The sequence below is a fragment of the Vombatus ursinus genome, unplaced genomic scaffold, assembly GCF_900497805.2.
Source record: "Vombatus ursinus unplaced genomic scaffold, bare-nosed wombat genome assembly UNPS02001419.1, whole genome shotgun sequence".
NCBI lineage: Eukaryota > Metazoa > Chordata > Mammalia > Diprotodontia > Vombatidae > Vombatus > Vombatus ursinus.
This window is the reverse complement of record NW_020941197.1, coordinates 4,425,711-4,440,684: the sequence shown is the minus strand read 5'-3', so window position 1 is coordinate 4,440,684 and position 14,974 is coordinate 4,425,711. Positions and strand designations below refer to the sequence as shown.

The 14,974-nt window shown below is 39.9% G+C and overlaps 1 protein-coding gene across 3 annotated transcripts in view; it reads right to left on the bottom strand.

The window, feature by feature from the left end:
- The window catches only part of MAP7D2 (MAP7 domain containing 2), a 68,773-nt gene extending 54,184 nt beyond the window's left edge, over nt 1–14,589 (bottom strand). For all 3 annotated transcript variants that reach the window (XM_027867554.1, XM_027867561.1, XM_027867567.1), the window contains exons 1-2: nt 14,514–14,589; nt 11,798–11,961 (exon numbers count right to left, since the gene is read on the bottom strand). In XM_027867554.1, the coding sequence (XP_027723355.1) occupies nt 11,798–11,961; nt 14,514–14,589 (240 nt within the window). The remainder of the gene's footprint in view (nt 1–11,797; nt 11,962–14,513) is intronic.
- Between the last annotated feature and the right edge of the window lie 385 nt (nt 14,590–14,974).

Genomic DNA, 14,974 nt, shown 5'->3' with positions numbered 1-14,974 from the left:
CCAGACCTCCAATAGCTAAGTGGATAATATATCTAAAAGAGGTCAGTGACAGAAAGGAATTCCAAAATACCAAAATACTTGTGGCAGTACTTTTTTTTTTTTTACTGGTGCCCATCAGTTAGAGAATGGCTAAACAAAATATGGTATTTGCATGTGATGGAATGATGAAAATGAGGAATTCAGAGAAATACGGGAAAACTTGTGTGAACAGATACAGAATGAAGAAAGCAGAATCAGAGGGAATATATACATTTAATGGAACAATATAAATCAAAGCAAGACTAATTGGCATCATAAGTCAGATTAAATGCAATAACTAAACCTGGTTCCAGAAGGCTGATAAGGAAACTTTTCCCTCCTTTTCATAGAAAAGTAGAGGACTGTGTATACAGAATGTGTGCATACACTGTCAGATGTGGTCTCAGTATCAAGGCGGTTCTTGTTAACTGTTTTTTCTTTCTTTTCTTTTTTTTTTAGGCAATTGGGGTTAAGTGACTTGCCCAGGGTAACACATCTAGTAAGAATCTGAGGCTGGATTTGAACTCAGGTCTTCCTGATTCCAGGGATGGTGCTCTATCCACTGCGCCAGCTAGCTGCCCCTGTTTTTTCTTTCTAATAGGAAGGGATCTTTGAGATAAGGAAGTTCTAGTTCAGGGATTCTTAACCTGAAGCTCTTCAAATTGTTTTTAAAATATTTTGATAACTGCATTTCAATATAATTGGTTTCTTTTGTAATTACGTGTCTTTTATGCATTTGAAAACATTATTCTGAGAAGGGGTCCATGGGTTTCGCCAATCACACAAAAAAGGTTAAGAACCTCCGGTATAAAGACTTCAGGCTCTGGGATAAGAACTCACTATTTAATACAAACTTCTGGAAAAACTAGAAAACAGTATGGCAGAAACTAGTCATAGACCAACATTTTACACCCTATACCAAGATAAAGATAAAGTCAAAATGGGTACATGATTTAGATATAAAGGCTGGTGCTATAAGCAAACCAGGAGAGCAAGGAATAGTTTCCCTGGAGTTTTCCCTGAAGAAGGGAAGAATTTATGACCAAACAAGAGATAGAGAACATTATGAAATGCAAAATGGGTGATTTTGATTACATTAAACTGAAAAGTTTTTGCATAAAGCCAATGCAGCCAAGATTAGAAGGGAAACAGAAACCTGGGAAATAATTTTTATAACCGGTGTCTCTGAAAAAAGGCCTCATCTCTAAAATTTATAGAGAACTGAATCAAATTTATAAGAATACAAGTCATTGCCCAATTGATAAATGATCAAAGGATATGAACAGGCAGTTTTCAGAGTTAGAATTTAAAGCTATCTATAGTCATATAACACATGCTCTAAATCACTATTTATTAGAGAAATGCAAATCCAAATAACTCTGTAGTACCACACCACACCTATCAGATTGGCTAACATGACAAAACAGGACAATGATAAATATTGGAGAAGAAATTGGGAAAATTGGAACATTAATATACTGTTGGTGGAGTTGTGAATTGATCCAACCATTATGGCGAGCAATTTGGAACTATGCCTAAAGGGCTATAAAAATGTGCATACTCTTTGACTCAGCAATACCACTTTTAGGTCTATATCCCAAAGAGAGCATAAAAATGGGAAAAAGGGCAGCTGGGTGGCGCAGTGGATAGAGCACCGACCATGAAGTCAGGAGGACCTGAGTTCAAATCCAGTCTCAGACCAAACACTTGACACTTACTAGCTGTGTGACCCTGGGCAAGTCACTTAACCCCAACTGCCTAAAAAACAAACAAACAAAAGAAGCAAACGGGCAAAGGACCCACGTATAGAAAAATATTTATAGCAGTTCTTTTTGTGGTGGCAAATAATTGAAAATTGAGGGGATGCCCATCAATTGGGGAATGGCTGAGCAAGTTGTGGTATATGAATGTAGTAATGGAATACTACTGTGCTATAAGAAATGATAAGCAGGCAGACTTCAGAAAAACCTGGAAAGACTTGAATGGACTGATGCTGAGTGAAATGAGCAGAACCAGGAGAATGTTACACAGTAACAGGCACATTATGAAATGAAGACTTAGCCCTTCTCAGCAATGCAAGGATCTAAGACATCTCCATAGTCTCATGATGGAAAATGCTATCCACATCCAAAGAAAGAACTAGAGAGTTTGAATGCAGATCGAAGCATACTATTTGCTCTTTTTTTTTGTTTTGTATTGTTTTCTCTTTTTTGTGGTTCCTTCTATTGGTTCTAATTCTTCCTTACAACATCACTAATGTGAAAATGTTTAATAGGAATGTATATGTACAGCCTATATCAGATTGCATGTCATCTTGGGGAGGGAGACTGGGAGGGAGGGGGAGAAAAATTTAAAACTCAAAAGCTTAGGGGAGTTATTGTTGATAAATTAAAATAATTTTAAAAAAAAGAAATGATGAGTGGGCGGACTTCAGAAAAACCTGGGAAGACGTTTATGAACTGATGCAGAGTGAAATGAGCAGAACCAGGAGAACTTTGTACACAGGAACAGTTACCTTGTGTGATGACTGACTTTGATAGACTTAGCTCTTCTTAGCAATGCAAGGATTTAAGACAACTCCAAAAGACTCATGATGGAAAATGCTATTGACATCCAGAGAAAGAACTTAAGAGTCTGAATGCAGATGGAAGTATACTTTTGGCTCTCCTTTTCTTTAGTTTTTGTTTTTCTTTTGTTTCTTCTTTTTCCTGCTTCTTCCCATTAGCTCTGATTCCTCTTTACATCATGACTAAGGTGAAAACATGTTTAATATGATTGTATAAGTAGAGCCTATATCAGATTGCACAATATCCTGGGAGGGGGAGAAAATTTAAAACTCAAAATCTTATGGAAGTGAATGTTGAAAACTAAAATTAAATAAATTAATTATAAAAAAGAACCTCTGCTATAGAAACTAAAAAGTAAGAATAAAATTTTAAATAAAAATAGATTGTTAAGAATCCTTGGTATAAAAACTAACAAATTACAATAAAAATATCAAAACAGATGCCATGAATTTAAAAGGTTTCCAAAGATTCCTCCAAGGTGTAAAGGCTTAAGGGGAGGTAGAGAATAGATGCACCTATCAGATTAACTGGGGCAGCTAGGTGGTACAGTGGATAGAGCTCCAGGTCTGAAGTCAGGAAGACCTGAGTTCAAATCTGGCCTCAGCCACTTACTGTGTGACCCTAGGCAAGTCACTTAACCCTGTTTGCCTCAATTTCCTCATCTATAAAACAAGCCAGAGAAAGAAATGGCAGAGCACTCCAGTATCTTTGCCAAGAAAACCTCAAATGGGGTCACAAAGAGTCGGACATGACTTAAAAGACTGAACAACAACAACAAAACCAGGACAGCTGGGTGGCACAGTGGATAGAGCACCGGCCCTGGAGTCAGGAGGACCTGAGTTCAAATCCAGCCTCAGACACTTAACACTTACTAGCTGTGTGACCTTGGGCAAGTCACTTAACCCCACTGCCTAACCAAACAACAAGAACAACAAAATCAGATTAAGTGATTATCACAATATCACAAATACAGTCCAAAAGGGTTTAAATGTTTGAAAGCAAAATGAAGATCCAGGTGACTCCTCCCTGCAAAAACTCTCTTCCCACTGCCAAGGGCAAAGGATACAAAAGAGGGGACATAAATCAAGGGACCGATAAATCTGATGCCAGAAAGGAAAAGTAACTGGAAAGCTAGAGAACTGAAGAGCTGAAGGTAACTCTAGCACTCCACCCTCCTAAGGCCCCCATTCCTCTACCTGCATGGCCACTGGCAGTGTGACAGTAGCACAGTAGGGCAGGATGCCCTAAGGAGGTGATGCTGTATCTTTCCATTCCACCTCAATTTTTAAAATGAAAAAAAAAAAAAAGGCGTAAGGTCCAATATGGGAAGGATTAACTCACTAGCAAAGAGTGTGGAAAACACTGCAGGTACATACCTACCTCTCCAGGGATTCTGGGAATGGGAGCAGGTGGCACAGAGGGGCTGGCTCTTTGGTTGCTATGCAACCAGAAAAGCCACGCTCTCAAGCTCTCCTCTGCAGGCAGTATATACAGGGAAGGGGGTGAAAACACTTCCCAGGCTTCTGCTTTATTTGTATTTGTACCTACAAACAAACTGTCAAGGAGGTTAACCCTTTCCCACCTTAGTGGAAGAAAGAGAGTTGGGAACAAGTCCTAGATTCACAGACGCTCAGGGATGGAATGAACCTCAGGGACCATCTAGTTCAAGTCAATATTGCCAACAACGTGCTTATTTAATACACTGCTTGAATGGTATGATGTCCAGTTAAGGACAGCCCACCACCTATAAAACTCATCTCTTCTATTCCATCTGTGGACAGTTTTAATTTTAAGTTTTTCGTTAGATCAAACCTACGTTTAGTTCTCTGTAACTTCCAACCTACCACTCCTACAAGTGGCCAGTTAGCATAGTGGATAGAGGGATGGGCTGAGATCAAATTCAAATCCTGCCTCAGACACTTACTAGCTCTTTGACCCTGGACAAGTCATTTAATCTGTTTGCCTCAACTGTAAAATGAGGATAATAATAGCCCTTCTGTGCCAGGGAGGTTGTTAAAATCAAGTGAGATTAATAGTTGCAAAGCATTTAGTATGTATCTGGCACATTTTCAGTCATTTTTCAGTCATATCCAACTCTTCATGACCCCATTTGGGGTTTTCTTGGCAAAGACGCTGGAGTAGTTTGCTATTTCCTTCTCCAGCTCATTTTATAGATGAAGAAACCGAGGCAAATAGGATTAAGTGACTTGCCGAGGGTCACACAGATAATAAGGTTCTGAGGCCAGATTTGAACTCAGGAAGGTGAGTCTTCCTGACTCCTGGCCTGGTATCCTATTTACTTCACCACCTACCTGCCCTTGCCTGGAACATGGTAGATATTTAAACAACAGGAAGGAATAAATATTTATTAAGCACTTATGATGTGCCAGGCACTGTGCAAAATGCTTTACAAATATCTCCTTTGATCTCACAACAACCCTGGGAGGTGGGTGCTATTATTATCCCCATTTGAGGAAACTAAAGCACATAGAGGTTATGTGACTTGTCCAGAGTCACATAATAAATCTTGTTTCCTTCCTGCTCTCAACCTTTCAATACTTCTTTTCCCCCTTGTGATGCTAGTTTTAAATAGACTTTTCTCCTCCAGGGCAAGAATTACAATTCCACCTTTTTACAACATGGATAAAGAGTAATGCTGTTCAGTTCTCTCCCCCTCTGCACGCATTCAAGTATTCAGAAATGCCTAGAATTTACACAAAAGCTCAAATGTGACTTTTAGACAGCTACTGCATCCAGTCTTGGCTACAAATTTCAGTCTTTTCATGTTTGAAAAGCTCGATGTAATGCATTCTCTTCTGATGCAGTTAGTCAACCTGGGCTATGGTGGGTCCAGAAGAGGGGCCTCTGGATGGGCGAGCTCCACCACCTGGCAATCCACTAGGCATGCCTCCTGGCATGTCCCTGGCACTCTGACACAGTTTAATAATGATGGGGTTATAGACCATCTCCAATTCTTTTTTTTCGATGCTCAAATTCTTCCTTCTCACAGCAGGCTGGCTATTACTGAGTTCGTTGATTATTTCATTACATTTGTCAAGGACTTTCTGTTTGTCTTCCTCACCAATTCTGCCTTAGAGTTTCTCCACTAGAACTTTAATATTGAAAATGTAAGATTCAAGCGAGTTCTTGGAAAACACGTCTCCCTGCTTCTCAACTTTAGTCTCCAATTTCTCAGCTTCCTGGACTATTCATTCAGTGTTTTCTTTGCCTTTGTTGTTAATATTGACGATCTTATTCTCTTTACCTGTGGTCTTCTCCACAGGTGGATACACTGAAGATGTCATTTGCATCAATGTGAAGGTCACTTTAATCTGCAGAACACTCTGGAGAGCAGGTAGGATGCCTGTGAGCTCAAATTTGCTAAGTAGGTTGTTAGTGCTCTCTTACCTTCAAAAACCTGAATAAACATACCAGGATGGTTAGTAGAGTGGCGGCCTACATCTGCTTAGTGAGCATGGTAGTATTTCTGAGGGAAAAGGAGGGAAAGGAGGGAAAGGAGGAAAACAGGAGTGACATCCAACAGTTGCAAGTACTGAACATTATCAGAGTTGTCCCCAGACAAGATGGTAGCTTGAACAGCTGTACCATAAAGCAACAACCTCATCAGGATTCATATTTTTGTTTACCTCCTTGCCATTGAAGAAATCTGGAAGAAATTTCTGGATCTTGGGAATGCACATGGAACTAGCCACCAGAACAATGTAACCCAACCGGCTCAGGGCACTGTTTTCCAGTGGAATTTGAGAATGGGGTTACATTAAGAATCGCTTAAAGCAGGGGTAGATAAACTACAGTCCAGGCCAAATCTGCCTTTCCCTTGCTTTTGTTTGGTTCCTCCAGGTAAGAATGGTTTTCATATTTTAAAATAAAATGTTATTGTATTTTAAAATGTAAGAACTATTCTTAGCTGGGGCCCATGTTTTCCCTGGGATCCAGTATGTCACTGAATAGGTCAAATTCACAAGCCTTTATTAAGTGTCTACTATGTGGTAGGCACTGTACTAACCACTGAAGATACAAAGAAAGGCAAAAACCAGACCCCTGCTCTCAAGGAGCTCACGATCTAATGGGGTAGACAGCATACAAACAGCTATGTATAAACTAGATATTTTTGTTATTGTTGTTGAGTTGTTTTCAGTCATGTCTGACTTTTTGTGACCCCTATTTGGGGTTTTCTTGGCAAAGATCCTAGAGTAGTTTGTCATTTCCTTCTCCAGCTCATTTTACAGATGAGGAAACTGAGGCAAACAGGGTTAAGTGACTTGCCCAGGGTCACACAGTTAGTAAGTGTCTGAGGCCAAATTTAAACTCAGGAAAGTGAGTCTTCCTGACTCCAGACCTGGTGCTCTACCTCCTGCACCAGCCAGCTGCCCAAACTAGATATATACACAGTAAACTGGAGATGATCTCAGAGGGATTAAGAGAGACTCGGAAAGATTTCTAACAGAAGAAGGGTGGACTTTAACTGAAGCTTGAAGAAGGCCAGGAGGCAGAGATGAGGAAGGAGAAAGTTCTAAGCATGGTGGACAGCCAGTGAAAAATGCTGGGAGTTTTAAGGAATAGAATGTCTTATGTGAGAAATAGCAAGGAGGTCAGTAACCCTGGATTGTAGAGTATTTGGTGTGGAAGAATAAGAAGTTAAAAAGACTTAAAAGGCAGGAAGGGACCGGGTTAAAAAGTCAAACAGAGAGGATTTTATATATGAATCTGGAAATAGCAGGCAGACACTGCAGTTTATTAAGGGGAGGGAGCAGTCACAGTCAGAAGTGTGTTTTAGCTGACAAGCTGAGTACGGGATATAATGGAGTGGTACAGGCAATCACAACAGTCTAAGCATGAGGTGATGAGGGCCTATACCAGTATGGTAGGAGGGTGGATTGTTGTCCTTCATTCTCAAAGAGGACCAAAATGATATCACTATGTCAGGAGAGAAGGGAGCATATAAGAGGGAAAGTTTATGAAGATAGAAATGACAGGACTTGGTAACTGATTGTTTATGTGGGTGAGCAGTTAAGAATGACACCTAAGTTGTAAGCCAGGGAAACTGGGAGGATGTTGGCTCACTCAGTAGTGATAGGAAAGGGCTTGGGCAGAGGGCCGAGGGTGGAAGAGATAATGAGTTCAGTTTTAGCCATGTTTCAGTTTAAGATGTCTACAGGAGGTAGCTGGAGATTCTAACTCTAATAGCTAGCTGGAGATTCGAGACTGGGAGTAGGGAGAGGTAAGAGCTAGAAAAACAGATGTGAGCATCATCCAAATGGACATCCCACATCCCCAGCTGTGCACTTGACTTCAAAGACTCCTTTTTCAATGGTGAGGACTGTTGTTGTTTGTCCTTCATTCTCTAAGAGGACCATAACATCAGAGAGGTGATGCCATGACTTGCAAGTGAATTGGATTTAAATGAGGCAGAGCCGTGCAAAGTCACCAGCCTCACTTTCTCCTCTGAAGCCATCTGGGTCCAGTGGCAAGCTACAGATCATGATGAATGGAGATGGCCTAGTGAGGACTGTAGACATTGAAAGGGTGACCTACAACACATTACTTTCAGCACCAATCTTTTTTTTTCCAATCAAAAAGCAACAGCAACAGCAGTTGGTTCACTGATGATGTGGACCAGAGATGGTTCCCTTATCTTTGGAGGCCTAACGTTAGAAGTCATTGAATTAAGGTGGTACTGTGACCACAGAGTTCCTAAAATATTCCTAATATAAGTTTTCGCTCTTCTATCTATGGAGAAGATATTTCCTCTGGAAAGCTTTTGGTGAACCCTTTGTACAACACTCAGGCCTGCCTACCTTATTCACTGCCATCAAAGACCAATGTTTCATGTCTGACTGCATAAATGCAGCAAAAGCTTTACTGATGCGGTTCACTGCAACTTAATTTTTTGAACTATCACTGATCAAAGGTTCTATTTCGGTGAAAAGTGTTGTAGCTTCGGATGGTGTTGTTTCTTTAGTCATTAGCCATGATCTTTCCTTTCCCATTTTGGAAGACTGTCCTCCCCGCCTTCCCTGAATGAGGCCAAAGATCAAGGCCAGCTTCGGGTTTTCTTCAATGTGCTTGGTGGGACATTCGAGTTATTGTTGACTAATTAAGAGTCAAAAGAGCTTCTGCTACACTGGGTGATACAATCTTTCAATCATCTGAACATAGCTATCTTGTGCCACATCTAATCTTCTTTTCTGTGAGTTAAATACTCCTTGTATGGCATGGTGTCCACTCTTCCCATACTTAGAGGCAGCTAGGTGGTCAAGTGGATAGAGCACAGGATTTGAAGTCAGGAAGCTCTGAACTGTAATCTTGTCTCTCTCTCAAGATGGGTGACGTGGGCAAATCACTTAACTCCTCTGTGCCTCAGTTTCCTTATTTATAAAATGGAGATAAAGTACCTACCTCTCAGAGTTATGGTGGATTAAATTAACACACTGCAAATCTTAAAGCACTATATGCTAGTTATGTTATTATTATTATTATTTATCTCCTTCCACTAGACATGTTCCAGTTTGTCACTGTTTTTCATAAAATGTGCCAACTTGCACACAATACTTCAGATGAGATCTGGATTGGGGCAGAGCACAGTGATAAGTGGGGATTCTTCATCAGAATACTTAAGAAAATTAATTAGAAGCTACCAAATCTCTCAAAATGCAGTTAGGACAAGAACGATTCTTTAATTGTTAAATCAAACACAAAGCCACAAACAAAAAGCTACTCAGAATTCAGACTCCAATGGCTAACATCCCCAGAGAGTATATAATGCTGCATTAGCATCTTGGAAACATCTAATGTGACTTTACAGTGACCCTTCCTGAAAGAAGCATTGACTAATGTTCTTTTTTGTACACCAGGAGTCAACATGTGGAGACTGCAAAAGAAATAGCAAAATATGTGAATGCTTTAAATCACTAAGTAATGGTGGATGTTTTTACTGAATTAAATGAAATCTCCTTTTTCTGATGAGGTGGAGTGGATTGCCTAAGGCAAATGCATTGCTGTTAGCACAGCAGAGGAGGCAATCTAGCTTACCTATCTGAGATAGAAGAGAGCAAGCGTGCTACTGCACTAGGTGCGTGTATCCGTGTTTCTACCTAGGTCCTGACAGGGATTGGCCAGAACATTTAGACAGTGGAGAGCAAATGGGACAGTTGAATCAGTTCAAGCCCTCCAAATTCTGTGGACATAGAACAGGAGAGTATGAAGAGAAAGACAGAGGCAGAGACTGGGTAAGATCTTCCCTGCTGTGATGAAGCACAGTTGCATTGGTCTGGAGGCCCCAAGTGTTCTCTCTCCTGGGTCTGTCCCAGGAAGCTCATCAGAAAGGCTCATGCATGTCCCTAGAGGCACCTCACATATATGCATGTTGGCAATGATGTCCACTTTAAAGTCCAGCCATGTGCAGCATCACTAGGGAGTTAGCCCATGATGAGTTCATCTCTCAGGTTTAGTGAAAGTTATAAGCCTACCAGTACCTTCCAAGAACATTCCCTTCTTTTCTTTCCTACAGGCAGGGACTCAGGAAAGGACCAAGAACCCCCCGGGAATCAGTGACAGACCCAGAAGTAGTTGTTGTTTAGTCATTTTGGTTGTGTTCCACTCTTCATGACCCCATTTGGATTTTCCTGGCAAAAATACTGGAGTGATTTGCCATTTCCCTCTCTAGCTCATTTTACAGACAAGGAAATTGAGGCAAACAGGGTTAAGTGATTTGCCCAGGGTCACACAGCTAGGAAGTGTCTGAGGTCACATTTGAACTCAGGAAGAAGAGTCTTCCTGACTTCTTTCCTGGCACTCTATCCACTGAGATACTTAGCAGAAGTCCAGTGTTCTTGGTATGCTATCACCCTGCATCACCAAAGGAAGGGCACAGGGAAAGAAGTAGAAGATGGCAAATTACTCTGATATCACCCAGAAATTCATATTCTGATGGGAAATCCTAAACTATGTTTGTTTTTCTTGCCATGGTGTCTGTTTTCCTGTGGAGGCATTCCCTGGTACCCACATTTCACCCAAGGGGAGAAGAAGAAATATTTGGTCCAAAGCACCATCACTAAGATATTAACCCAGGTCTGGTTCTCATTCTTCAAAAATTTTTGAAATTTTTAATTGCCCAAAGTCATTGTTTCTAGAGCACAGTATATTCTTGTGTTTTGTTGTTGTTTTAAAGAAAGGGCAAGATTAGACTGTTAAACTATATTCAAAGATCTGAAATACTATTGAATTCACGAAGGCTTTTTTGCATGCTATAAAGCTGACTGTCATACATTATTCACACTAAAAGATGATGACTCGTTATACATTATGCATAAAGAAAGATTATCACCCAACATAAGCCTTTGAGTACATCCTTGCCATACTCTTGTTAAATAAATATACAGCTTAAATAAGTTTTCTAAATATATTTTCAAACTTCAGTAACAGATGACTTTCTCTAACGCAGCCCTCTGTTACCAAACTCTGAAAATATAAAATTATTCATATAAACAATTTTAAAACAGGTTTGAAAGGTAATTGGGGGATAGAGAATGATGAGGCAAAGTACTATAATAAAATTTAAGTATATGCAATTTCAAATGTGACTTAAAGAAGAAAATTCCATTTTTTCACCAGGGCTCCTATTCAATTTCATAAAGTTATCTACTAATTAAGAAGTCCTGTCACAAGGCACTCCATCTCAGGACTACTGGACACTTTCACTTACTGTCCCCCATGCTAGGAATCCTCTCCCTTCTTGTCTCCACCTCTTAATTTCCCTGGCTTCCTTCAAGTCCCACCTTTTCCAAGAGACTTTTGCCAGGCTCCCTTAATGCTAATGCTTTCCCTCTAAAATTACCTCCAATTTACCTTTACATTTCTTATTTGTACGCAGTTATTTGTATATTGTTTCCCCCCATTTAGATTGAAAGCTCCTAGAGGGCAGGGACTGTTTGTTTTGCCTCTCTGTATATTCTAAGCGCTTAGTGCAGTTCATAGCAAAGAGCAGGAGGCACTAAGTAAATGCTTTTTAGACTTATCTATACTCCACTTGACCTATCTCTTTATTTCTCTATCTACACGGTACGTGAGAGATATAATACAACCAAGGAATTCCGGTTACGATGTGGAAGAATTAGAAGTAGCAGGTTAAGCACTGCTTGGTCTCTAGTAAGTGAAAGGCCTCCCCGCTGTGTCTTCCTGGTAAATCTTACCTCCTCCTCCCTGAGCTTTTGTTTTCTCTTCTCTTCCACAGCAGCCCTCTTCTGGTCTTCTCTCTGCCTCTGTTCCTCCAACTTTCTCCATCGCTCTTCAACTTGTTTTTCATACTGGAGTTTAGCTCTTCTTTCTTTCTCTAGGATCTGCTGTTCTCTGGCCGCTTAGGAAAAACAACACCAACAAAACCACCACCACCACCAATTAAAACAAAAACAAAAACAAAAACAGGCAATTTGCCATAGTGCTTGTAACAAAGTATAAAAATAACCAAAATAGCCTTAGATCTCACTAGAATCCTAACAAAGGTAAGGACAAACAACACATGTGCAATGTGGCCCACAGCACTGAATCAGAATGCTGGAATCTAGGAGGAGGAGAGGAGGGCTGAGATTTTCATGATTCAGTAACCAACTAACTCACTTTCTCCCTAATTCACTTATGGTTCTTTGTTGCATTTTTCTTACTTTACTTACTTCCTATGCCTTTCCTTTCTTATAAGCATTTCGATTTCTGATTCACTCTTTCTGGTCCTCTACCCTCATCATGAAAAATTTCTACATGTATGCAGATGATCCCCAAAATACTTCTATCAGCAAGTTCCTTGCCATCAAAAGTGGAGAACCATCTTTTCCCCCAAAGAGGGCCTCAGTAACAGAAAAAAAAAATTGAGTGACACATGTATAAAAAGTCACTTTAACTTAGGCTAATTTGAGGAGAGAGGACTATGAATGGCCCAACTTGCAATATTAACAATAGGGAAGATAAAATAGGTAACAATTATAATAAATAATTTTAAACATATGCTTCAGTAATGCTCCTTCAAAAGTCATAGCTGGTTAGGGGAAAGAAGGGAAAGTGGAGAGGAGAGAATGAGAGGAAAAGAGAGAGTTTTACAGATGAGGTCCTGAGGCCTAAGGAGGTTAAGAGATATACCAGCATCATATTGGTAGCAGAACCTTATTGACTCTCAGGATACTAGCACTAGACACTCTTAAAGTTATGTTGCATTACTGCAACTATAGGCCTCAGTAGAGAAATTTCCTAGTGGTAACTCTTCTATGAACTTGAAGAAATTAAATTCCAGACTAAAAGTCTTCTACCTCTATCAATACTTACTTATTTTAGTTTGTCCCATATAATGGTGTAGCTATACTTTGAACTTCACCACCAAAAATTCCTTAGCCTCAGTCTTTCTTAATCATAATCTAGAACAGGGGTAGGGAACCTGCAGCCTCGAAACCACAGATGGCCCTCTTAGGTCCTCAAGTGTGGCCCTTTGATCAAATCCCAACTTCACAGAATAAACCCCCTTAATAAAAGCATCTGTTCTGTAAAACTTAGACTCAGTCAAAAGGCCTACCCAAGGACCTAGAAGGCCACAGTTTCCTCACCCCTGATCTAGACCCTCAAATCCAAACTTCCTCTTCTTTCACATTACACTGCCTCCTTTTTCCCAGAACCTAACAGACCTGACTTTGATCTCAGGAGCTTTCAAATCATCCTTACTGATTTTTAGAGGTACAAGATTCACCTTTCCCTCATCCCCACACACACAGCACATAAGCACTCCCCCCACATCTCCTCTCTTTTGTACAGGATTACCTTTCCTCCCTGGACTATGATACTTTTACTTCTTACTATCTTCCATGTACAAAAGAAACTTGAAGACCTGTATCATATCCCTTTAGCCCACCCCATCTCTTAACTGTTTTTAATTTAAGTTTTGTTTGCTTAATTGAATTGAATTTTTCCCCCTCCTGGACACATGCCATAGTCAAGGAAGAAACACCAAATCCCACCACAAATTCACTCTCTCCCCTTCCACTGAGCCCTACATGCCAAGAACCACACTTCTCTCTTAGACCTACCACAAGACAATTCTTATATTTCTTATTCTGGATTCTCTATCTCTTCCTCTTCATAATTCTCTTCAACAAAGGTTTGAAAATAACTGGTCCAAACCATATAATGTTTTTTTTTCTTTTCTTTCTCAGTGAGGAGGAGGTGAGGTGAAAAGAAGGTGGAAAGAATGGACAGATTTTCATTGATTGAAAAAAAAGGTAATTGAAAATAAAAGAAAGAAAATATCTGGGCCATGTCTCTTTTTTCAATCTTTCCCCTCAGTAACTATCTGTGATTCTCTATAGTGAAAAATCTCTCTCTCTCTTCCCTACGGGGTATGAACAGAATGTGCTGGGCATGCTCAGGCAAAGCCTAATATCTCAAAAACAAAACAAAAACCCTTGCATTTTGTGTCACATGTTTTTAAAGACTATATTTTTAAAGTAATGCTTAGTTATTAATGAAATGTGTTGTATATGCCCGTACTCACTACTCTCTGCTGATGAGCTTTCCTTCTTCAGAGCACCAATCCATCCACTTACTCAGCAGAGATTATTATTTCTACCAATCATGTCCTTCCTCTTTCTCCTGATTAATTTCTCCCTCTCCTCTGGCTCTCTTCCTAATGCCTTTTGACACACAGCTTTCTTCCATTCCCACAAAAAACATCTCTGGACTCCTATTCTTCGTAACAGGAGAAACACATAATGCTGGCTGCTAAGATACAAAATGGGCAAAAAAAAAAAGGCTCCTGGCTCCATAGAAACTCATGTCTAGGACCACCTTAGGGCTCTCTCTAATTCTTTCAATTTCTCATCTAGGCTCACTCTCTCTTCTCCATCCAGCCTAAATAGCCAAAACACAACTTACCTCGGGATTTTTCTCGTTCTTCTCTTCTTTCCTTGGCTAATCTTTGTCTCTCATTGGTTTTTAAAAATCCATCCATACCTAGAAGATATAATACAATCAAATACATTAAGAGACAACCTGAAAGAAGGTCATTTCACAGGACTCAATCCCGGTTACAAACCCCCTAAACACCAACTTCACCTCACACAATTTGACATACAAATAATAGGGAATATTTAAATCATCATAAGACTTTTACTTTATGGTAAGGCTACTCATGGTGCCAAAATAAAAAAAAAATATTTTTTAATAAGGGAAGAGGAAATTCTAAAGCAGATCACTGCAGGGAAATAAAAATTAAGGTAAGAGCCCAATAAATGCAGGGAGGGGGTGCTTTATACTCAACGTGTAAAGGAAAGGGAAAAAAATACAAATCAAGTGTCTCAACCAAACAAGCTTCAGGCAAACTCTGGGGACCTATA